General features: G+C 37.1%; 1 protein-coding gene across 1 annotated transcript in view; it reads right to left on the bottom strand.

The window, feature by feature from the left end:
- TMTC1 (transmembrane O-mannosyltransferase targeting cadherins 1) overlaps positions 1-26,779 on the bottom strand; it is a 259,544-nt gene that overhangs the window by 153,035 nt on the left and 79,730 nt on the right. The window contains 2 exon segments of the mRNA XM_043969354.1: positions 5,957-6,060; positions 9,312-9,393. Coding sequence (XP_043825289.1) covers positions 5,957-6,060; positions 9,312-9,393 — 186 coding nt within the window.

Raw genomic sequence — 26,779 nt, 5'->3', positions numbered from 1 at the left:
TAGTGGAGTAAAGGAAAGGATGCATCAAATCTTTCCCAAATTCTCTTCCAAACAAATTCAAAATTATGCCTCAAAATAAATTCTGGAGCATAAAAACCAAACAACAAAAGGACAGGGTGAAATAATATTCCAGCACAAGACAATTTGGAAGATTGGCAGGAAAGGTTCTTCTCACAGGAGTAAGAGAAGAATACAGTCCAGCACATGCCATATCTGGAAAGCCAGAAGCAATGCCCTGAGCCCTGACCCAAACCAGCATCAAGGGTCCCAGCCCCAGTGCAAGCCAGCAGCAGATCTTTTGGTAACTGAATCTGTGGGAGTAATTTACAGAGTTCTCAGCCCACTGATGGTAAAGGGGTCAGGCAGAAGGTCATAAGGAGATTACAAAGGACCTTTTTCTGGCATTGAATATAGGACTAAGTTGTTTTGCTTATACCCACTTCTGTGGCAGAGTCCCAGGGCAAGGAGGAGTACTAGCACACTAGAGCTGTGGCTCCTGACCTCAGGGGTACAAAACTCTGGTCATAGTTCCAAGGGAGAAAAAAGTACTTGTGATTGCTCACAGATGAGAATATAGAAGAAGATAGTAAATCATACCTCCTTGGAAAAACTGAAAACTTACATACCCAAAAACTAGCTTTGAAAACAACAGAAAAGCCTGGAGTTTCAGACAATGTCCCCAGGAGAAGAGGTCAAATTTAACATTGAGAAAAATAGTCAAGAAATAGGCTGGGAAAAAAGAACAAGCAACAAACAAACAAGTGAACAAAAGAGAATCTGACTAGAAAGTTACTACAGAGACAGGGAAGATCAAAATACAAACTCAAAAGAGGACAACAATCTCAAAACAGGTATGTGCAAAGCCTCAAAGAAAAATATAAATTGATCTCAGGCCCCTGGAAGAGCACAAAAAGGAATTTAAAAATTTAAATAAGAGGGGGCAAAAAAAAAGTGGGGGCAGCTAGGTGGCACAGTAGATAAAGCACTGGCCCTGGATTCAGGAAGACCTGAGTTCAAATCTGGCTTCAGAAACTTGACACTTACTAGCTGTGTGACCCAGGGCAAGTCACTTAGCCCTCATTGCCCTACACACACACACACACACACACACACACGCAAAATTAAATAAGAGAAGTAGAGGAAAAATTAAGAACAGAAATGAGAGTGTTGCAAGAAAAAATAATGCTTCTAAAAATAGAAATAAGTGAAATGGTAAAAGAAGCACCAAAAACCACTGAAGATAACTTTAAAAAGCAGAAATGGCCAAATGGAAAAAGATATGCCAAAAATAATCACTGAATAAAACAAGCCCTTAAAAAAATAGAATTGCCCAAATGGAAAAGGAGGTACAAAAGCTCACTAAAGGAAATAATTCCTCAAAAATTAGAACTGGGGAAATGGAAGCTAATGATTTCATGAAACATCAAGAAACAACAAAACAAAACAAAAAAATATGAAAAAATAGGAGAAAATGTGAAATATCTAATTGCAAAGAACAGTTAGGAGTATACTTAAATAGAGGGCATAGGTGTGAGTTAACTGTGATGGAATGGTATCCAAAAAAAATCCAAGGGTGAAAAAGAGGGATGCACTGGGAGAAGGGAGAGACAGAATGGGGTAAATTATCTCTCATTAAAAATGTAGGCACTGCTTTAACTTTGCTCTCATCATAATTGGCTAAAAGAGGGGATAATATACACACTCAGTTGGGCATAGCAATCTATCTTATCCTACAATGAAATAGGAGAGGAAGAAGATAAAAAATGACAGAAAGGAAAGCAGAATAAGGGAGGTGGTGGTTAAAAGCAAAACACTTTTGAGGAGGGACAGGGTGAAAGGAGAAAGAAAGAAAGATAAACAAGGGGAAACAGGAGAGAGGGAAATACACCATTAATAATCATAACTATGAATGTGAATATTAATTCACCCATAAAACAGAGGCAGATAGCAGAGTTGATTAAAAATCAGAATCCTACAAATAAGTTGTTTTCAAGAGACACATGAAGTAAAAGGTAGGGAGCTGGAGCAGAATCTACTATGCTTCAGCAGAAGTAAAAAAAAAAAGGCAAGGGGAGCAATCTCGATCTCAAGCAAAGCAAAAGGAAAAGTTAAAAGAGACAAGGAAGGGAAAATACATCTACCTAAAAGGTGTCATAGACAATGAAGTAATATCAATACTAAGCTTATATTAACCAAATCTAGCATCCAAATTCTTAAATGAAAAGTTAAATGAGTGACAGGAGGACATAGACAGTTTAACTATACTAGTGGAGGACTTCAACTTTCCTCTCTCAGAACTAGATAAATCTAATCAAAAAATAAATAAGAAAGAAGTTAAGAATTTTTGGAAAGTTAGTCATGATTGACCTCTGGAGAAAACTGAATGAGAATAGAAAGGAATATATCTTTTTCTAAGTGGCACATGGCACAAACACAAAAATTGATGATGTATTTGGGCATAAAAATCTCATAACCAAATGCAGAAAAGCAGAAATATCAAATGCATCTTTTTCAGATCACAATGCAACAAAAATAACATTAAAGGGCAGTGGAAAGAAAGATTAAAAATTGTAAACTAAATACTCTAATCTTAAAGAATGAGTGAGTCAAAGAAGAAATCATAGAAACAATCGATAATTTCATTAAGGAGAATGAGAACAATGAGACAACATACCAAAATTTATGGGATGAGGCCAAAGAAGTACTTAGGGGGAAATTTATATCTCAAAATGCTTACATCAATAAAATATAGAAAGAACAGTACAATGAATTGGGTGTGCAACTAAAAAAAACCTAGAAAGAAAACAAATTTTAAATCTCCAATTATACACCAAATTGGAAATACTGAAAACTAAAGGTGACATTAATAAAATTCAGAATAAGAAAACCATTGGGCTAATAAATAAAACCAAGAGCTGGCTTTACAAAAAAATCAATAAAATACACAAATCATTGGTTAATTTGATTTTTTGTTTTGTTTTGTTTTTTTGTTTTTGTTTTTTTGGTGAGGCAATTGGGGTTAAGTGACTTTCCCAAGGTCACACAGCTAGTAAATGTCAAATGTCTGAGGCCGGATTTGAATTCAGGTCCTCCTGAATCCAGGGTTGGTGCTCTGTCCACTGCGCCACCTAGCTGCCCCGGTTAATTTGATTTTTAAAAAAGAAAGAAGAAACCCAAATTACCAGTATCAAAAATGAAAAGGGTGAATTCACCACCAATGAAGAGAAAATTAAAGCAATTATCAGGAGCTATTTTGTCCAATTATGTGTAAATAATTCTGGTAATCTAAGTGAAACGGAGAAATATTTACAAAAATATAAGCTGCTCATATTAACAGAAGAGAAAGTAGGATACTTAAATAAACCTATTTTAGAAAAAGAAATTGAACAAGCTACCAATGAACTCCCTAAGAAAAAAGATGTCATCATCAAAACAATCTGGTATTGGCTAAGAAATAGAGTGGTGCTGCTAGGTTTATATGCCAAAGCCATCCCCAAAAAGAGAAAAAGATCTATTTGTACAAAAATAATTCCTAACATCTCTTTTTGAAGTGAACAGAACCAAGAGAATGTTGTACACAAAGACAGAAATACTGTTTGATGAAGAACTGTGAATGACATAACTATACTCAACAATACAATGATCCAAAGACTAATCCCAAAGGCCTAATGATGAAGCATATTATCTACCTCCAAAGAAAGAACTGATATTGATTGAACATAGACTAAAGCATGCTATTTTTCACTTTCTTTCACTTTTTTATATGATTAAAAGTGCTACCTACTGTCAGAGAAAGAATTGATGGAATTTGAATGCAGATCAAAGCATACTGTTTTTCAACTTCATTTTCTTTGGGTTTTTGTCTATATTTTCTTTCACAACATGACTAATATGGAAATATGTTTTACATGACTGCACCTTTTAACGAGGGGCAAAGGGAGGAAGCATGGAAGAGAATTTGGAACTCAAAGTTGTAAAAAAAAACACAGTTTATAAATTGTCTTTACATGTAATTGGAAAAAAAATTTTAATTCTAAAGGGTGGGCACAAAGTACAACTCTGATGAACACAAATAGCAAAGAGGCATTTCACAGCTCAAGTTTATTGGAAGTCTCTCTCTCCATGGTGTCCTCATTACAGTTGCTGAGACCTCCTTCTTCTTCACTCCTTAACTCACACCAAGCAGATGCCTTACTCCACTATTTCCTCCTTCAATCCTGTCTCATAAGAAGAAATGGCCCTTTCCCATTCATGATAAACCACTCTACTCACACAAATGACCCCATCCCATTTTATCTTTTCTAGCAAATTGCCCCCTCTATCATCCATCATTATCTCACTAATCTTAAATTTCTCCCTATTTGCTCACTGCTTCCCTAGTGCCTATAAAAATTCCCCATGTCTTTCCCATCTTTAAAAAAAAAACAAACTCTCAATTCATCCCATCATTCCTGCCAGCTATCCTTATAAATTCCTCCTTCCCTTTGTAGCTAAAATCCTTGAGAAAGTTTCTTTGAGGGCAGGGACCCCTTACTTGTTGCCACTGTACCCCCCACTACCTGCCATATAGTAGAAATTTAATAATTATTTGTTGGTTGATTTATCAAAACCTAATATAATTGTTACTATAAGAATATCACATAACAGAAAAGGAAATTTTTAAAAATTAATAACATCTGACTCCTCTCTTTCATGGATAAACTCCTTGAGAAGGCCATCAACTTTCTAACCTCTCATTATTTTAACTCTTGACAGTCTAACTTCTCATCATTCAATTGAAATTGTTCTTTCCAAAGGTACCAATAACATAATAGCCAAATCTAATGGCATCTTAAAAATCTCTATCCTTCTTAACCTCTTTGCAGCCTTTGCACTGTCAGTTACAATGTTCTTGATAATCCATCTTTCTAAGTTTTTACATCTATGTTTTTTCCTAGTTTTTCTCCTACCCATCAGAATAATCTTCCTCAGTTTCCTTTACTAGATCTTCATATAAGTCACACCCATTGATAATGGGTGTCCTTCAAGTTTCTGTCCTGGACCCTCTCTCTTCTCCCTCTATCAGTTCCCATAGATTCAATTGTTATCTCTATGCACATGACTCTCACATCGATTTATTCAACCCCAACCTCTCTTCTGATCTCCAGTCTTGAATCTCCAACTGCCATTTGGACATCTTAAACATCTTGTATATCTTTTATGCATCCTAAAGTCATATGTCCAAAATCGAACTCATTATTTTCTCCCTGCTAAATCTCCCCCTCTTCCTGCCTTTCTGATTACTATCACTCCAATCTATACTCCATTCAGCTATCAAAGTGGGCACATCTGACCATGTCACCCTCCTATTCAATAAACTCCAGTGTCCTATTACCTCCAGAATAAAAATGAAATCCAGTGTTTGAATTTTAAAGCCCTTGATAACCTGACCCCTTCCTTTATTTCCAGGCTTCTTATACTTTACTTTCTTCCATGTACTTTATGATATACTTACCCTGGCTTCCTTTACTATTCCTTACACCAGAAAGCCCATTATCTGACTGGCATTTTCACTGGCTGACCCCTATGACTGGAGTGCTTTCCCTCCTCATTTCCAAGGCTTTGCCTTTCTTTGTATTCAGAATGCTTTGAATAGTTCTGGTACAAAGTAAGCACTTAATAAATGCTTGTTAACTGAGTGACTGGGTAATCAAAGCCAGATTTTTTAAATCTCAAATTTCAAATTTGTTTTGTTATGATGATGACAATGCTGCTATTATTTCACCACTTGCTAAAAAAATTCATTATAATAAACCTTTTCTTCATTAGCCTTAATTTAATTAATAGGATCATTGTTTAGAGAAAATCAACAGTTTAGTTAAATTTAAGACAGCAAGTAATCATCCAACAAATCTGAAAGCAAAGCTTAGGAAGTTGGAATTTGTAAGTTCATATTCTTTAGTTATGTCCACTATACCTTGTAAGAATGTAAGGTGAAAATGAAGCTGGATTATCCTGCTCTGAGAACAATGGCATGGATCCTCCCATTATCCACATACGGAAATATAAAGTCACAATCACCTTTGGGAAGAAAGAAATTTGATTGTGTTAGGCTTCTGGAGCATCTTTCTTCAAGATATTTCAAAAGATGCTTTACAAATACTCATTTTTAAGTTTTACAAGCAACTCTTACAAAAAGTACTTTATGTGTCCAAATGCCAAAAATTAGTTGAAAGAATATAAGGGAAAGGAAGAAGAGCAGTATAGGATATAGTCACAAGAACCAAAGTAAAACAGCATTCAAGGTCCTTCACTATCTGGACCGAACTTACCTTCTTCAAACTGATTTCAGATAACTTCCCATAATATACTATTCAAAATTCTGACTAATCTGGACAACCATCTACTGCCTAATCCCAGCCTGCTTTTTCCTATTTTTGTACATTTGCACAGGCAAGCTGTCATACTTAGAATACACTCTTTCCTCATCTCTGCCTACTATAAATGTCTCCATTTAAGGCCTTCTCCATCCTCTCAGCTCATAAGACTTGATCTGGTTCTCTCTGTGACACTTGTCACACCTCTGCCTCATGTCATAATTATGCATTTTAAAGTAATGCAAAGATCCTTTAAGCTCTGGCTGGCTATGTTAGTATATAAAAGCCAATTAGTAACTAGACAGATGAAAGAGACAATAAAATTGCCCCTGAACTTACAGGGGTTTCCCAAACCCTAGATCTATTTATGACAGCCCAGTCTTTAGGGACTAAAATCTGTAAGTATATTAAATGTTCATCATAAACTAGAATTAAGTCACCCATAGAGTTACTGCCAAGGTTATAACTTAAAAATTCAATCCAAGGAAAGGATAAAGCCTCAAGATATTAGCTGTGTTCTAATGATCTTAGCATACCAGGCAAAGAGTCATGCTAGAGATGAAAAGTCTTCTAGCCAATACTCTGGAAAGGAACAAACAGGCCCCTGTATGAAGTTAAGTACAAGGAGGGTCCTCTATCCCCAGGGAAGGGCTGTTGATGATTTTATGACTAAAGGTGTAATAATAGTTTTTTCTAAAAGCCTTGATCTTATGAACCAAAGGAGTTTGGCAAAGTCTATTCTTCATGAAGAAGAGAAAGCACGGTGGCCAAAGATTTCAGCTGAAGCCAAAGGCATGTGTCTAGTGGGAACCTGGAAGCAGCCAGCAGAGACTATACGTCCAAAACACTACAATCCAACTTAGCTGGAGCAGAGACATTCATGGGAATACCACCCAGCAGAGGCTGCATTATCTGGCACAGCAGGATCTGGTGGAAACTGTGTCTGTGTCTAGAAGAGCAACGTCTGGCCAAGGCTACGTGCTTGGTGTAGTGCTGTACTGTGAAGACCATAAAAGGTGAGAGGTAGCAGTTACACAATAGCAATACTACAAGACTTTAGTGGCCAGATAGCATCAGAGGCATGAATTTCCCCTTGATGCATACAATCTGGCTATACATGTTCTCAACACTATGTGCCCCCACCCCATGACGAATTACTTGTGCAAGACTATACCCTAGATTTATGGGGAATATGCTTTATTGTGGCCTTTCGTATTATACCATTTAATTAAGTGTCTTTGCTTTGAATTAATTATGTAATGTGGCTTCAAAGTACATTGATGCGACCTCATCAGCTAGAGTTCTAGCAAATTCAGATCAACAGAGACCTGCCCTATGAGTTGAGGGGAAGAGTTACCCCAAGCACAACATGTACATGACTTAGTATCACTATTACATTATAAGATCTATGGGACCTGTAAGTTAAAAGACACTGAATTTTTCCTTAACTGAATTGAATATAAATAATTATGAACATTTTAAAATAGCTATGTTAAACCTCTTATCTCCTGATTCTCAAAGCTTTTAATATTTAGTTGTTTTAAACCAAATAACAGCAATGTGTTTTTGTTGTTGTTTTTACAAAGGACAAAAAAGTATTCCCTCTTCTTATCTTGTGAGATTTTACTATCACGTTCTAGAATTTTTTAAGGTAGTTAGCATGAGTTTTTCACAGGTCAGAGTAACATTTCATTCTAATATTTATGAAAGTCCATGCAATTATACCCTACAGTTTCTGTTTTCTTATGTGTGTGAAACTAGTAAAAGTAATAGGAGTACTTCTCTTGAGTGAAGCTAAGGACTCTGTCTTCTCTGCAAGCATGGTTGGTTCTGATTTCTAAGACAGCATAGATGTATTTAATAAAGGCAAATCTAAATTTTAAAAGAAAGTGAGGAATTTACAGCAAGAAATAAAAGCATTTCAGAAGTTACAGAATGGGTGTATCAAATTTTCTATACAGTATAAAATCATGAAGACTTTGAGCTTTAAAGTGAATTAACAAATTTAGGGTGTTTGGCAAATTTTTAGAGTGTCTTTAAGCATTTAAATTTCATTTCATAGTACATGTAAACTACATAATTGGCTAGGGAAAAGCTTTTTTTGAGGCAATCCGGATTAAATGACTTGCTCAGGGTCACACAGTAAATGTCTGAGGTCAGGTTTGAATCCTGACTCTAGAGCTCTATCCACTATTGTCCTTCAGGGGAAAACCTTTTTAAAAAGCTTTTTTTTTTTAAACTGTAAGTCATCCTAAGAAAAGGATTTTAATAAATGAAACAAAAAAGAACAGCACTAAAATTTAAAAGATGCTGTAAGAAAAGTGAGTACACATTAAGAAGTCATCTAACTGTTGTTATCATTGAATTAATGTAATATAAATTATACAACCTAAAAACTCCCAGAAAAAGCACTCCTGAATCTTATGGCATTTTATACCACTATAGTCTATGCTGAATTGTTTTTGTCTCCAGTTCTGCATAGACTTTTTTCCAAACCTGTGTACATATGTATTTCATTCAATTTTTATAGTATTCTTTTCAAGGTAATTAAGATATCCTTTGCTCACAGAATATATTCTTTACTTTTGGGGGAAAGAGTCAACCTGATACATTAATTGAAAATACACATTCTAACATTAGTTATCTTACAGTTGTGAACTAATATTCTTTGGTATCTAGAAACCATGAGAGTATGAATGGAGTCTAACTAGCACCTGAGGAAACATCAGCAACCTGTATGTGTGATAACAATCTAATGCAATAAAGTTCAAATTTTACTGGAAATTTTTAACGTGCTTTGTAAACCTTCACTCAAAAACATATAAACATTCACACATTGGTATTACTTTCTAGCTTCTGTGACTAATCCTGTTGAACAATATTTCTATAATCTCTGGACAAAACTATATGGAAGATATTCATTTTTAGATAACTCAAAAGTATTTCTATACTTACATAGCTTATGACCAAAGTAGCTCTTTTTAAAAATGGCCCTGTGACACACAGGAAATTCCGATTGCTGTTTGCAGTCATGTATCTGAAAGAAGAGGGGGAAAAAAGGATATTTTTTTAAGATAATTGCTATACATTTTATTTTCATCATGAATATGCTTGTGGTATATACAATGCTCATGTGATCCTTTGACACTAACTTGCCATGTCTTACAAGATACCCAGACTCTCCATGTACTTCTGCATGTATTTCTGCAACCAGTGGGACATACCCTACTCTTCTAGGAGGCTGTGATAGGCCCTACTAGTGGCCAGCAAGATGAAGGCAACCCACCCATCTGAAAGATGGACAGAAAAATGGGTATAGAAGAGTAGCTTGTCCTTGAGCCCCCTTAGGAAATGCCTGTCCTAACCAACCTAGAAATTGGCCATTGGTACTCCCTAGCCTAATATACATAATGGGACTCAACCTTCACCCATAGTAAAGGCTTAAAAACCCTCTACAGTCTCATTCCAATAGATAGTTTATACCTCTGAATCCAAGACCATGTGTATGCTCTTAGCAAAAGGAGGTGGTAACTGCCCTTCCCTATTACAGGCATTACCTAGAATTCAAGGAGGTGTGTGTGTGTGTGTGTGTGTAAATATATGGATATATGCTACTGTCAGACACTCAGTTGTGATCCTACTATTCTAAAGAGCATGATACTGTGATTCAGAATGTAAATACAGGAGCTGAGGGACTCGACTCAGTGTCCTAGAAAAGAAGGTCTCTATGTTCCCACAAAATGCAGAGGAATCAGGTACCATGTGAAACAATACTATAGAAAAAAATTGTAGTCTGTTTACTTAAATCATAATACCAGTTATGAGTCCCAAATGATCCAAGCAATTGAGTAAATAAGCTGGTTATAGAGCTGACTTTGTATTGTTCAACTATATGCTATGATCTGAAGAGCAATGTGCAAGTTCCTTTTCAAGTTTCTAAACCCTAATTGTTGCAGATATCTGAAATTTTATTATTAGAGGTTTCTTCCTTCAGAGCTAAAGGTTTATATTGTGAAAATATAAATACTTCCTAAAAGAAGATACACAAATGACTTGCCCATTGTTTTTCTTGAGTATGAATTAGTTTGTCATAATCTTTTCTATCAAAAGCAAGGTTTTTGGGGCAGCTAGGTGGCGCAGTAGATAGAGCACCGGCCCTGGAGTCAGGAATACCTGAGTTCAAATCCGGCCTCAGAACTTAACACTTACTAGCTGTGTGACCCTGGGCAAGTCACTTAACCCCAATTGCCTCACTTAAAAAAAAAAAAAAAAGCAAGGTTTTTGAGGGAGAAGAAAAAGGAGAATATTTAAGAACCTCCCTTACTCTTTTTTTAGTTTCTTTTTCTTTTTCCATTTCACTTGATTATTTGATTACTTTAGCATTCTTTTCTTTTTAAATTGAATACTAAATTCTTTCCCTCTTTCTCCCATTCACTGAGAAAGTAAGTGATATATCAGTTATACATGTGAAATAATTTAAAACATTTTCATAGTAGCCATATTTTGAAAAAAGCAAGAAAAATAAAGAAAATGAGAAAGTTATACTTTAAATTTCACTCACAGTTTATTTGTTCTCTCTCTGAAGACAGATAGCATTTTTTCAACATTAGTACTTTGGAATTATTTTAGATCATTGTATTGATCAGAGTAGCCAAGTCTTTCATAATTAGTCATTATTACAACATTGCTGTTACTGAGCACAATGATCTCCCAATTCTCACTTCACTTTGCATTAGTTCATATAGGTCTTACCATGTTTTTCTGAAACCACCCCCCTTGTCATTTCTTAAAGCACAATTGTACCCCACCACAATCATATATCACAATTTGTCCAGCCATTCCCCAGTTGATAGGTAGCACCTCAATTTCCAATTCAAAAGTGCTTATATATACCAAATATTTATAGCAGCACTTTTTTGTCAAAGAATTGGAAACAAAGTAAATTCCCATCAATTATGGAATGGCTAAACACATTGTGGTACATGAATATACTGGAATATCAATCAGGAATCGTACATGTGATGAACACAAGAAGCATGTAAAGATGTACATGAACTGACATAGAGTAAGCAGTCAAGAAAACAGCATATACAATTATTGCAAAAATTTAAATAGAAAGAAAAACCACATTAGAAAAAAGCAAAAGTGAATGTAAAAAAAAATCAAGCATTAGATCAAGGAGAGATAATGTAAAAATTGTTAAACTACCTGAAAGTTATGATCAAAAAAGAATCTGGGTACAATAATACAAGAAATTATTAAGGAAATTTGCCCTGAAGTTCTAAAACAAGACTGTAAAGTAGAAATAGAAAAAAAATCTATCATTCACCACCCAAAAAAGATTCCAGGAGGAAAACTTACAGGAATGTCATAGCCAAGTTTCAAAACTCTCAGGTTAAGGAGAAAATATTGAAAACAACAAGAAAAACCCCAATTTAAATACTGGGGAAATACAGTCAGGATTTCATAAGACGTAGCAGCTTCATTCTAAAAGAATTTAGGTCTTAGAACATTAAATCTCAAAGGGATTGTGTCCAAGAAAAAACTTACAGGGCAACTAGGTGGCGCAGTAGATAAAGCACTGGCCCTGGATTCAGGAAGACCTGAGTTCAAATTCAGCCTCAGACACTCGACACTTACTAGCTGTGTGACCCTGGTCAAGTGACTTAACCCTCATTGCCCCACAAAAAAAAAAAGAAAAGGAAAAGAAAAAAATTACCCATCAAAGATGAATGGAGAAAAAGTGGACATTTGACAAACTGAAATACTTTCAGGTATTTGTAACAAAAAGACCAGAACTCAATGGAAAATTCAATATAAAAGATCCAGAAGGAATATAAGGAAAACATTAAAGACTAATTATAAGACACTCATAAAAGTCAAACTGTTTATTTATTATATATGTAAAAGTGTTACCAGTATTCTTAAAACTGTCATCATTACTAAGATGGTTTAAAAGAAACATTGGGGCTGAGTTGTGTATGATGGGGTGATTCTAAAAAATGGGTAGAAAACAAGGGAGCAATTATATTATAAAAATGGGACATGAAAGGAAGAACTAATACAGAGGAAGTGGATGGGGGTGGAGGACTGGTAATGTTGGAACCTTACTTTCACCTGGGTTGAAGAGAAAACAATGTGTACATTTGGAAGGGTAAAGAAGTCTTCTGAACTTGTAGAGAGGTGAGAAAACTGGGGGACAGAGTGGGGGAAGGACTTTTAGAGAGGTGTGTGGATTGGGATTTGGTAAACTGAGGGGAGAGGATGGGGGGACTTCTGGATGGGTGTGTGGATTGAGATTGGGGGTAGGGGGCAGCTAGGTGACACAGTGGATAAAGCACCAGCCCCGGATTCAGGAGGACCTGAGTTCAAATCTAACTACAGATACTTGACACTTATTAGCTGTGTGACCCTAGTCAAGTCACTTAACCCTCATTGTCCCACAAAAAAGTTTGAGATTGGGGGGTAAAGGGAGCAGATGAGGGGAGACTTTTGGAGGTTTAGTGAAGACGGCGGTGCTCAGAGGTTGGGGAAGAATATAAGATAACAGGGATAGGGTAAAAAGAAAGGCTGAAAAAGAAAATAGTGAGTAATAGTGAGGGAAACTCACAAATAGTAATTATAACTTTGAATGTAAATGGGATGTTTATAGCAGCTCTCTTTGTAGTGGCAAAGAACTGGTAATTGCAGAGATAGCCATGAATTGGGGGATGTCTGAACAAGTTGTGGTGTATTTTTGTGATGGAATACTACTGTGCTATAAGAAATGTTAGGGGGCAGCTAGGTGGCGCAGTGGATAGAGCACTGGCCCTGGAGTCAGGAGTACCTGAGTTCAAATCCGGCCTCAGACACTTAATACTTACTAGCTGTGTGACCCTGGGCAAGTCACTTAACCCCAATTGCCTCACTAAAAAACATAAAAAATAAAAAAAATAAAGAAGATTCAGAAATGTTAGCTCAGGGGCAGCTAGGTGACACAGTGGATAGAGCACCGGCCCTGGATTCAGGAGTACCTGAGTTCAAATCCAGCCTCAGACACTTAACACTTACTAGCTGTGTGACCCTGGGCAAGTCACTTAAACCCAATTGCCTCACTAAAAAAAAAAAAAGAAAAAGAAATGTTAGCTCAATTATCTTAGAAGGGCATGTTAAGACTTTCATGAAATGAAGAGTGAAGTGAGCAGAACCAAGAGAACATTGTATACATAACAGTAATATTGTTTTTAAAATGACTTTGAGAGACTGTCATTTTGACTATTATAAATATACAAAAGAACATGTGAAGAAAGATGCTATTTACATCCAGAGAAAGAACTGATGAATAGAAGTATGTATAGAATAATTTTACATTTAGATACCTATTTGTGATTAATGGTAAGGGGGAAAAAGAAATTTACAGGATAACTTTGTTATATATTTGGAGGGAACAGCAAGTTATACAATGTAGATTTGCAGTTTGCAACATTGTGCTAGGGCACCAGCCACACTGTCCCTCAAATAATCCTGCTCCCTGTGGTCCCTGGGGTGGCTGCAAACTACAGCCGTCCTCTCTGCCCTGGAACTGATACCAGGGACTCTGCTTTCATGCAGGAGCCCACAGCTTACAGGGTCCCTGCCCCTTGCTACTGCACTTAGCAGGTGTGTGCTAACTCCTTCTCCCCACAGTCACAACCCGGGAAGCATCCGGCCAGCACAGTTATGTTTGGCATCCTTCCACAGTGGAAGGTCTTTCAGTCTTCTGCTACTCAACCATCAGACCCCCACACAGTCTGTTCCTGGAGGTTGGGTCTTTGCTGGAGTCTTCTCAGATTGTTTTAGGAGGAAATCTGCTTTACCCCCAGCCCATTTCTGCTGCTTTGAGGCAATGTTCTGTCTTTTTGTTGTGGAAGAAATTTAGAGAGCTTAAAGTTTTCTGACCTACTCTGCCATCTTCCCAGAATCCTATGTTTTCACCATTCTTGAAGTCAACCAGGTTCATCCCCCATTTACCAAGCCACTATCCCAGTTCTGGCCCTTGGCTAGATTATTGCAATAGTCTAAAGTTCTGGAGTGGGACTGATATAGTTAGGTAGATAAATGTATCCTTTGGTCAAGGTCAACACCCTGAGGAACATAAGGGCACTAAGAAAAAAACAATTCCCCCTTACACATAGCCCCAGAAAGAAACTCTAAAAAGGGACCATGCACGAGGGGCTCCTCTTTTTCTATGCTTCTGGTAGAAAAGAATGGGATCCACTGTATTCCCCATGTCCTTCTTCCACTGAAGATTATAAAGCCCACCCCTTCTTTTTCCTTGGGTCAGCCAGTTCTCCTGAAATACTTGAGTGATTCTGTAAAATATTCTACATAGTTGCCTACAAGTATAGGACAGTTCCAAAGAGTCCTTCCAAGGAGTCAAATAAGGTCAGTTAGAGTATCATTTCCAAGGTCTGGAATTGGATTATTTCTCAATGAAGGCAGACCCTCTCCGGTCAGTTCATCATCTCAAGTTCTGGACCTCTGTCAAATGTGAATTCACTTAATAAAGAGAGGTTCATAGAAGAAAAATAAAAGAGGCAAATGCAGTATGTCTATGTCTCAGCATTCTATATGTTATGGTTATTGCATATAATTGCACCAAAAAATCTTTTTAAAGCTCAGCTATGTCTTGGCTGAGATTCTAATAATGTGGCAATTTCTCATTTGGAATCACACCATCATTATATAAGGAAAGAATTGAAAGACTATTAGTGAATAATATTGTTTATAAAACACTGCAGCCAGATAAATGCTAAGTACTGAAAGTGTATTATTTATTCACAAATCATAATTAATTGAATACCCTGCAGAGGCTAGAGGATGTGATATTAAAGTTTTTTTGTCATTTCTGGAAAGTTGTTGTTCATTTGATCTGGAGTTTCACAAAAGCCTTTTAGAATAGACTGGATTTTCACTCTCCTTGGGCAAATCCTTCTAAACACATCAGAATTACACTTAAATTGATTTCCATAAGAAAAAGGCAGCTCATAAGGTTCCAGATTTTAAAAGCATAATTTTCAAGTAAAACTCCTTCCCCCTCACATTACAAGTAAGTATGTCAATATAACGGAACTTCAAGGAAGGCTTCAAAGAAATGAAAATGATTCTTACAAACTGAATCTTAATAGAAATGTACCTTACAAAAGAAACCTACTGGCACGCTGACCCGGAGTAACTTATTTCCAGGCCAAAACTCTACAAAAAAGGCTTGCTCCCCCAAACCACAGAGTGTAGACTGCCATATCCTGGGCATGACCAGAGTGCTGAAATATTTGTCCTTTGAAAGAGAAAAGCCACTCACAGCATTTGGACTTTTGCTCTAGGAAGCAGCAATGCAGTCTAATGGGACACCGCCCAATCCTAGAGGATGACTGAAATCTCAAATACAACAGCAGCTATGCAAGGTGGGGAGAGGGGAGAAAGGATTGATAGCTGGAGATGAGAGTGAAAGTAGTGATGGAAGAGGAAGAAAGAGAGGTGCAGCCTAACAAAACAGATGGATTGTTTCCAGGTTTCTTCCATAGATAGATAGGTAGATAGATAGATAGATATAGATTTTCTGCCCAATGTTTCAAATCAGCTCACTAAATGATTTTCATAGCTCTACTTCAAGACAAAGACAATGTTAAGGAAGATATTTCTATGTAATCCATATTCTTTTGAGTATGGGAATATTAATATGAGAATACTCCTATGATACTTAAATTCCTATTAGAATAGGGATTCTTTAATATAATCACAAGAAGTTATATCTAAATTGTTAATGGAGCTCTCTCCTACCCACCTCCAAAGGGCTTCAGTTAGAAACAACAGAATATGAGCAAAAACAGCTGGCATCTAGAGAAGCCCTTAAGATTTGCAAAACACTTCACATAAACTGAGGCTTAGGGAAGTTAAAGATCTTATACCTGTAAAATGGGGATGACAATAATCCACCTCACAAAGGATCAAATCATTTGTCTATAAAAATGCTTTCTGGGGCAGCTTGGTGGGGCAGTGGATAAATTACTGGCCTTGGATTCACGAGGACCTGAGTTCAAAACCATCCTCAGCCACTTGACACTTACTAGCTGGGTGACCCTGGGCAAGTCACTTAACACCCATTGCCCCCACAAAAATACATAAATAAATGAAATGAAATGAAAATGAAAATGCTTTCTAAACCTTAAAATGATATATGAATGTCACCTACTTATGTGAAAACAAGACTAGGCCATCTGTAGACTTCTAAGTGACACAGTTAATCTGTTAATTCTTCAAGCCTTTATAATGAGTTCTAATATCACATATCTTCTAGGCCTAAATAACTTGCTTTTCTTCCACAAGCATGGTCCCCATGGGCCATGAGTGCCAATAGAATAGAGTATCCACCTCCCCCCACAAAAAAATACTCAAGCACAGACCACTAAAAATATGTTTAAGTACACATACTTTCTAAAAGAGTAAAATTAAAGATTTTATTCTACTAAAAAATGTAAACTTAAGAGTTTCTCTTTAAGAAGGAACTCTATATAATGTCATTGGCACTGAGAGCAGTAAAAAAGACAGTGAGTGGGAAGAAGACCTACTCTATTTCAGGAGGCATAACTAAGGACAACATGGTGGGCATTACAGTGAGGTGGTGCAGTCGAGTGACCAGGAGTCAGAAAGATCTAAGTTCAAATGGAGCCTCAGACACCAGCTGTGTGAGCTTGGGCAAGGCACTTAATCTCGTTTGCCTCAGTTTCCTCAACTGTAAAATGGAGATAATAATACCACCTACTTCACAGGGTTATTGTGAGGATCAAATGAGATATTTGTAAAGCACTAAGCACAGTGCCTGGCACAAAGTAGGTGCTATATAAATTCTAGTTGTTGTTGTTATATTGCTGCAATGTACCAATTAGGCAAATAATATGATTTAAGGTACTTAAAGCAGGCAAAATGTCAAAATACAGCAAGGAAGCCAAAATACATAATTCCACAGTAACTTTGCACCTGAAGAAATTCCTCACAAGATTTATTTGATGTTCTCAGTAGTGGTGTATCTTTTAAAAGGTGGGCAGAAAGCTTGAACAATTGGGGAAAAGACAGGAAAGGTGGAGCACAAAACTGAAAAGCTTTTGCACGAGTAAAACCAATGCAGTTTGAATTAAAAGGGTAAAAACTTCTTTGTAGCAATTTTTTCTTATAAGAGTCTAACTGTATAAGAGATTGATACACATATGTCACAAGAGTTATTCCCCCCAAAAATAAAAGATCAAAAGATATGAACAGGGCAGCTAGGTGGTGCAGTGGGTAGAGCACCTGCTCTGGAATCAGGAGTACCTGAGTTCAAATCTGGCCTTAGACACTTAACACTTACTAGCTGTGTGACCCTGGGCAAGTCACTTAACCCCAATTGCCTCACTAAAACAAAAAAGATATGAATAGGCAGTTTTCAAATAAAAAAAAATGTAAACTATCAACAACCATGTAAAAATGTTCCAAATCTTCGATTAGGAGAAAAATGATCATTAAAACAACTGAGATTCCACCTCACACCTATTAGACTGGAAAAGACAACAAAAGACGTAAATGGCAATTTTTGGAAGGGCTATAGAAGGTCAGATTCATTCATATCCAACCTAGAAATAAATGTAGCACTTGATGAAATATACACTTTAAGAAACTTTCAATGGAAATGCATTGTAGGATCCTCCATCTTAAAGACGGCTAAACACTTTTCTGATCTTTATTTTCTGTGACCCAAAGCAAACTTGAAATTATGTTTAGCTTTTAAGGACACATGTTGAAGTGGGGGATGTATAAAAAACTGTGCTAGGCACCGGGGTTCATAGAGCAAAACTGCCCCTGATCTTAAGTTTACATTTTACTGAGAGTGGATGTAATGTGCACACAGATAAGTAAAAACATAGTGCTTTGCACATGTAACTTCATGGGAGGACAGAAGAATGTTTGATCCAGGGTAAAGCTAGGTATGGGATAGCTCTTACTTTGATCAAAACTAGAAATGGAACTTGTCTGATCTTTATTTTCTGGACTTTCTTAACACCAGCACTGCTAATAGAACTGTGAATTAGTTCAAGCTTATAAGTTGTGTATATCCTGTACTCCAGCAATATCAATAGTAAACATATGCCTTAATGAGGTCATAAATAAAGAGAAAGGTCCCATATATATACCAAAAATATTTTAATTATATATTTATATTTTCCAATTGCATTTTTAAAATGTTATCATTCATTTAATTTTTTTTTTTTGTAAAACTATAGCAGCCCAAAGTAGAAAACACTAGAAAGAAAGGAAGTACCTATTGATTAAGACTGGACAAACAAATTGTGGCGTGTGACTATAACTTCATTGTAAGAAATGACAAAAATGCAGGACAGCTAGGTGGTGCAGTGGATAAAGCACCGGCCCTAGATTCAGGAGGACCTGAGTTCAAATCCGGCCTCAGATACTTGACAGTTACTAGCTGTGTGACCCTGGGCAAGTCACTTAACCCCACTTGCCTCACCAAAAAAAGAAAGAAAGAAAACAAACAGGAAAAAAAAAAGAAATGACAAAAATGAAAGTCAGAGAACCATATATTCACATATTCATATATACATACATATATGTGCGTGACTTATATGAACCAGTCCACAGTAAAGTGAACAGAATCAGCAGAACAGAACAGTGGTCAGTCATACAATGCAAACTTTAAATAGCATCATAGCCTGAAAGCAGGAAGCCTTTTCAAGAAGAGCTATATTAAGATGCTAGAAGCGTCTTCACAAAAATAAGAAAATGTATTCCTAAAATTACAGGATAGATGTAAATATGGTACCTTAAATATAAGGCTTCATTTTTAGACTTGGCATCTTAATCAGCTATGATAGGGAATGAGAATTCATAAGGCAAAAAGGGAACGGAGCCACATGCTCAGAGACCTTGGAAGGCAAACAACTGCTAAAGGAACACTGGCATTCCAGACTCACAAGAAGAATTATCTGAATTTCAATGCTGGTGTTTGAGAACAAGGAATGCATACATTTGTTTCCTTTCTGCACTTTTGACTATGCTGGGAAAGTATAAGTCCTTCAAGAAGAAAAATAACTACATTTCAAATACCAGCTATGAAATTTGTCCTTGATTCTTGAGAGGAAATGTGGTGGAAAGAACACTGGATTTAGAGCCCTCATAGGCTCTGCTTCTTACTAGTTGGACAAATTACAGCCATGCTTAGTTTTCCTCATCTGCCAAATAAAGACACATACTTGTACTAAAGGATTTTTAATAAAGATCAAATGAATGAGAATCAAGACAAAATTTGTAACCTTGTTCAGTATAGTATTTTAAATTCAGCAAAGTGGTGGTAGGGGGCACTCGATAAAGAACTGGCCTCAAAGCCAGGAGGGCAGCCAGGTGGTGCAGTGGGCAGAGTGCCATGCTGCGAATATTTTTTTCCATTTACATTACTGTAATCCTTGTATATATTGTTTTCTTGTCTCAGCTTATATCACTACAACATTTCATGTAAGTCTATCCTTCTCTGAACTCATCATATTCAACCTTTCCTACAGAACAGTAACATTCCATTACACTTATGCACCAAATTTTTTATAGCTATTCCCCAGTAAATGGCCACCTACTTTGTTTTTGTCTTTTGTTTTTTAATTCACCTACTTTGCTTTAAGTTCTTTACTACTATAAAAAGTGCTGCTACAAATATTTTGATCCTTATCATCTCCACTGTGGTAAAGCCCTCATCCTGATTCTTCAAGATACGGACTTTGAAAATCCAGTGTCCTCCCTTAAGGAGGTGAAGATCAATGCCAACTAATGTCACCTGATAGGGCAAGGTATCCACCAGGTTATGATGGGCTGCCTTCTGTACAACATCTTGGCCATCTAGTTCCTCAGCATCATGGGGACTGAGAAACATAGGACCTCGTTAAAGCAGAGCCAAGCCACCCTGGAGGGATCAAGGAGACCAAGAAGAAGTGAGATGAACAATGGCTGAATATCACGGGCAAGATCCTGAATCAGGATGAGGGCTTTACCACAGTGGAGATGATAAGGATCAGCAAGACGATCAAGTAGAACAAGATAAACAAGATCCAGGAGACCTAGAACATCCTCACTACCTTCCAGGAAAAGGGAATGAGGATAAAGGAGCTTTAAAGAAGATTTTCCTTTGGGGGGGGGGGAGTGGTATGGGAAGAGAATTGGGAAGATATCTAAAACATTCAATTAGGTTTTCTAAGAATCTGCCATCAGAGAGGAATTGATGCTAACACTAAAAAAAAAAAAAAGCAGGGCACAATTTAGTTACTAGTTTAGAGAGTAATTTTCTTGAACTATTAAAAGCCTCAGTTTCAAGAAAAACATGAAAAAGTGGTGCCATCTCTCCAAGAGATTGCCTCCTTTATCATCCCCACTCTCTCAGTTATCTTCACTTTCTTCCTATCTTACTGGCTGCTTCTCTCCTGCCTACAAACATGCCTATGTGTCTTCCATTCTCAAAAACCTTCACTTGGTCCATCCCTCCTAACTAACCATTTTCCCATCTCCTGCTTATTTACAAAAGGTGCCTCCATTCCCTCTCCTCTAACCCTCTTCTTAACTCTTTACAGTCTGACTTCTGATCTCATCATTCAAGGAAAGCTATGCTCTCCAAAGTTACCAACAATCTCTTAATTGCCAAATCAAATTATCCTTTCACAATCTTCATTCTTCTTCAGCTCTTTGAAGCTTTTCACATTGTAAATCACTCATTTCTCCTTTATACTCTCTTCTCTCTAGGTTTTTGGAACATTACCCTCCCATTTTCTCCACCTATCTCTCTAAGGATTCCTCTCCTCTCCTCTGCTGGATCTTCATCTAGTCATGCCCTCTAATGGTTGATAAGAGTCCTGTCTTGAGTCTTCTTCTCTTATCCCTCTATTACTTTACTTGGTAATATCATCAGATCCCATGGAATCAATTATCATCTCTATGCTGATGATTCTCAAATCTACCAATCCAGCCTTATTTTTATTGCCTATTAGACTTCTAGAACTGAATGTCCTACAAACTCAATATAATCAAAACTGAATTCATTATCTTCCTCCCCAAACCCTCCCCTCTTCCAAACTCCACTATTAGTGTCAAGAGATACCACCATCCTCCCAACCTCCAAGGATAGAACCCTAGGTGTCATCCTCTCCTTCTTACATATCCAATCTGTTGCCAAGGTATCTCAATTTTACTTTTGTAACATCTTGTACATATGCCTCCTCCTCTCCTCTGATACTGCTGCCACCCTGGTTGAGGCTCCCATCACCTTACACCTGAACAAGAGTATATAAGGATGGTTGAATATAAGGAAAACCACTAATTAATTTGTCACATTAAAAACAAAACCATTCAAATCCAGATGTTGACAAAGGAGTGACAATATGAATACATGAATGAGTAAATGTCTGTCAGTGAATAATACATTACAAATACTTAGCCTCTCAGTAAGTCAGTTTCTAAGAATTGAATGTATCATCAGTTTGTATGAACACTTGGTTGGTATTCCAGATGATACTTGGAGAACTGCACTAAAACCAACCAAGTTCCTAAAGGTCAATTGATAAAGTGAAGAACAGTAATATATCTTTTTCCACCAGGTGGAGCCATATTCAAGCAACTAGCCATATAGTTTCATCAATATCTATCTAGTAGGCATTGTTCTCATTTGCCCATTGGAAGATAGGGGTGGTCTTCACATGCTTGAAGTAAACATCCCCCTAACTCACTGATGGGTATGAGGCCTGTCGGTTAACTTCCGCCATGGATTAGCTCATTACTGAGATGGTTTTACCAGGGTGCGGCCACTGCACATGCTACAGCTTTATGGAGCCACAGGTTAAAGTTGGGTGAGATACCAATATCATCCACTGCACCCCAGGCCATCACCAGTTGTCTTCACTTTTGTCCTGCCACTGGACTTTGATGACTCTAGAGAGAAGAGGCAATTCTGCCTCACTTAAATCTAATTCACACTCAAGTCAAGACATGAGTGATGTTTTTGGTCCTCTTCAAAAACAAAGGATAAAAAAAAAAGGATGAACAACAATAGGTGTCCTCTCTGGTGCCCACACTTGAGCCCTTGTAAAAGCTACAGTATTCCCGATGCCCACCAAGGTGCTCAGCTTACCAAAAGATTATTTCCCCTTCCACTACACCAAGCTCTTCATGGCATATGGTCCCAGTATTTAACTAGGGATATGGAAATTAAATATTATTCCCACATATTTAATTTAGGAAAACCTTTATGCCTCTCCCCAGCCCCACCTGAATAAGATATTTCCTACTTCAATTTTGACCCACCTAACTGGAAAATTTCCTAGTTCAAGCTGGACCCTCTGTAATTATGATTCATAGGCAATCAACTATTCTGTGGTCAGAGAGTTCATTAAACCCCAAAATGGTAAAATTGAAAAAAAACTATCAAGCACTCCCTCTTGTATAGTCACAAACTTGTATTGTCACAAACTTAAACTTCTTTCTGCTGGGCCCTTCCTCTCTTACAAGGTTAAGATTATGGGAAGGGGTTTTCAGTCTAAAACCTCTCAGTTTAAGCAGTAAGGCAAAGGTGGCACAGAGAAGAAATGCCCATTTCCTTGGTTGTTGCTCACCATTTCTCCTCCATGCTCCACAGAAGCTGGCATTAGTTAACACTCTGAAATCTGCTGGGGTGGCAATGTTCCCAGATATCTTAGTCCACAGTTTGCATCTCTACTCCAGGTCTAGAGCTCAGTTCTCCTTATCACTGCTCTTGGTCTGTAGGGAGTAGCTTGGCAGTGAAATCCACTTTGCAAAGTCCATTGTGGCTTTGGCTTGGCTGAATGAAAGAGAACCTAAGTTCCGTCCCCTCCCAACCCCAAGCATTCCTCTCTCTGCTTTTGGCTCCTAAATCAAAAGGTGGAGTTGAAGCCCTTCCCTCCAGATCTGTACAGAAGCTTATGGAACCTGCCACTCCCTAGCATTTGTCTGTTAGGAATTCTGCAGAACTCCCTCACCCTTTGTATCCTAGCATGGTGAAACACCACTGTACAAAAAAAAAACACTACAAATGTGAAGGGCAAAATTTCATCCAATTATGGCAAAATCTTTTTCATAATTAATAAATAAGGGTAAAGTCAATTGACCTTTATCCATGCTTTAAAAGTAATAAAATGCTTAACCAATCTAACATAGGTTAAGACTAAGTGGAAAAAGTCCCTCAAACTGGAGCAAAATTACTGAAGAATCATATTTAGATAGGCCAAGAAGCTTGGCCAAGAAGCTTGGCCAAGAAGCTTGGCCAAACTCTGGGGGAGGACTATAAATTATCAAGCTAGAGAATTTAAGCCATTCAGAGGTTGGAACAAGTGAAACTTTCCAGCACACCCCTGAGGAGGGACTATGTGGGGACAAAAGAAAAGTCCTAGTTTAGTCCTAGGCCAGATCCCTTGTTCCCTGGGCCCTCACTACTAGCCAAAAGAAGTCCTTGCAAATCATCCCTACCTAGGACAGTTGACAGCAGGGGCTACATGAGAAACCAAGAAAAGATGATGCAGATTCACCTTCCTTAAGAGGAACCTCTTGGGGCAGGTAGGTGGCACAGTGGATAGAGCACCGGCCCTGGAGTCAGGAGGACCTGAGTTCAAATCTGGCCTCAGACACTTAACACTTACTAGCTATGTGACCCTGGGCAAGTCACTTAACCCCAATTGCCTCACTAACAACAACAAAAAAAAAAACACAACAACAACAAAAAAAGAGGAACCTCTTGAGTTCTCTGAGAATGAGAGAAAAGGACTTCCAGGAACCAGGAGCCACAAGTTACCCCTTTGCCATATGTACTTTCTAAGCTTTAGCCTACTTTTCCCTGAAAAAAAAGGGAATGTATATACTTATGGGAAAATGTGTTACAGACTTTCAATGAGGACAAAGTTAAGAAGAAATGTTTTGTACCAACTGTTTTACTGCACCATCTTAGTTTGTTTTGTTTTTTTTTTAAGGCAATGGGGGTTAAGTGACTTGCCCACAGTCACACAGCTCGTAAGTGTCAAGTGTCTGAGGCCGGATTTGAACTCAGGTACTCCTGAATCCAGGGCCGGTGCTTTAACCACTGCGCCATCTAGCTGCCCCCGCACCATCTTAGTTTTAAAAATCCTTTCTAAAACTTGCTTAAGGCTGCCTGAATAATTCTCAAATGAGAGACTACAACTATGTGAATTTCAAATGGTCAGGAATGTGAGGCACCCAAGGTCCAGGAGCATGGAAGTTGAATTTTGCAGCTAGGAAGAAGTTGCATGAAAAGAAGGGCCAAACAAAGATTGAATAGTGTTTTTTGAATTCAAGTCCTGACAATCAAAAAGTCTCCTCACTTTGTAGTTAACAGATCAGAATCAACTACAAGCTTGGAATTTCTCCAGGGTACTTTCTACTCTCCCAGAAAGACTTCCCACCCCTTCAGGTTGGAGAACCATACCAGCAGCCCACTGTATGTGTTCATAAGCAGATTCTAGTGCCACAGGATACACAACCAGAAGAAACGCTTTATATCATCCACTTTAACCCTCTCATTTGATAAGGAAAGAAACAGAGCCTGAGAGGAACTCAAAACCACATCTTGAAAAATTCAACACTCATTCTAAACCACACCACCTTTGTTTCATTTATTATTTTTAAAGGCACAAGTCAAATTTATGGCTATCCAACTCCAGATAGAGGTGACACACAATATAAAGAATGGGAAATGTGTGTCTGTTCTATTCAATAACTATAAAGAAACACTCACCCAAGTTTAATTTTCAAAATGTTCCATTCTAGGACTTAACTATTCTCAGCAATTCAATGATCCAAGACAATTCCAAAGGACTCATGACAAAAAATGCTATCTGCCTCCAGAGAAAAAACTGATGGAGTTTGAATGCATATCAAAGCATACTACTTTTCACTTTCTTTATTTTTGTGTGTGGCTTTTTTTCCTTTGGGTCTGTGTATTCTTTGACAACTTGACTAATGTAGTCACATGTTTTGCATGATTGAACGTGTATAACCTATATCAAATAGCTTACTGTATCAGGGAAAAAAGGGGGAGGGAGAAAATTTGGAACTCAAATTTTTCTAAATGAATTCTTAAAATTGTCTTTATGTGTAATTGCGGGGGGGAACAAAACATTATTTTTAAAAGACATTCCATTCTATTTTCCATTAATAGTAATTCCACCTGGAACTTCCAATTAAGGGACCTGATTTTAAGAGACTTTGGGGTGGGGAGGTGTTTTAAACCAACTATTTTTACAATAACTTCTTAGTAAATACCTTTTTTCTTAAAGCCACTTAAGGATGGTCAACTAAATACTTCTCTACTGATAATCTTGGGTGGAAGTACACCTCTGGGGGACAAGCTGATGGGAATAAAGAAACACTTGTCCCCCTTAAAGGGTTCTCCTAAAAACCTTGAGGTAAGTTGGAGCCAAGTTTTGCTTTTTTCTGAAATGGTTTCCTATAAGTATATATGCAAATTTAATGACTATGAAAAATCTTTAGAGTCTTTTAAAAATACATTTGATGTACATGTGACTAATTTTGCCAAGAAATTATCACTCTCAATACCAGAGTATTTTAATACTTCAAAATATTGAATTTTTATATGGTTTACCATTACCAATGCATACTGTAACTTTCTACATTTTTCGAAGCATTCTAGATAATTTCCTACAGTCAAAAAAATTTGTCAGGTGACAAATGTTCAAATTAGTGGCCAATGTTCTGATAATAAATTTTAAAAATCTACCCCTGCTCTATAAGATTTTTGCTTATTCCAGAAGTAATGGATTTGTTGTCTGGCATAAAACGCACCACCTCTACTCCATCCATCTCTGGTTTTTTTATTTTTGTTCTTAATTATATTCCCCAGTCATTTTCTCTATCCAGGAACCATGACAAAGTTGTCATTTATCTCCAGAACTTTAAGTGAGGTTGTCTCTGGCCACATCTCACTTTACCACCTTGACATCTCATCACCAGCTGCTGTGCCATTATGATCTTTATAAATACCTTCCAATTCATTCATTTATAATTACCCTCATTAATGTATTTTTAAGCATTTCACAATACTTTTGAAATATGCATCATTATGGTCAAATACTTAATGTTAATCTATCAGCTATTACTGAGTGATTTTGAAATCAGTATACATTTTTTCAATTTATATCTTTAGTAATAAAGAATGTAGTTTGAGTAAATATAAACAATTCTCGAGATTAGGTAAGTCTATACTATAAAAATATAGCTTCTATAGCTTAAATACACTGAAAATTCAATTCAACAAACATGTATTAAAAGCCTGCACATAATAATACACAGAGCACTATTATGTAACAGGACAATGAAGATGAAACAAGCTCATACCTGCC

Source organism: Dromiciops gliroides, chromosome 5 (assembly GCF_019393635.1).
Source record: "Dromiciops gliroides isolate mDroGli1 chromosome 5, mDroGli1.pri, whole genome shotgun sequence".
In the NCBI taxonomy this organism is placed as follows: Eukaryota; Metazoa; Chordata; class Mammalia; order Microbiotheria; family Microbiotheriidae; genus Dromiciops; species Dromiciops gliroides.
Note: the sequence above shows the minus strand (reverse complement) of the source record. Positions and strands in the feature narration are given on the sequence as shown.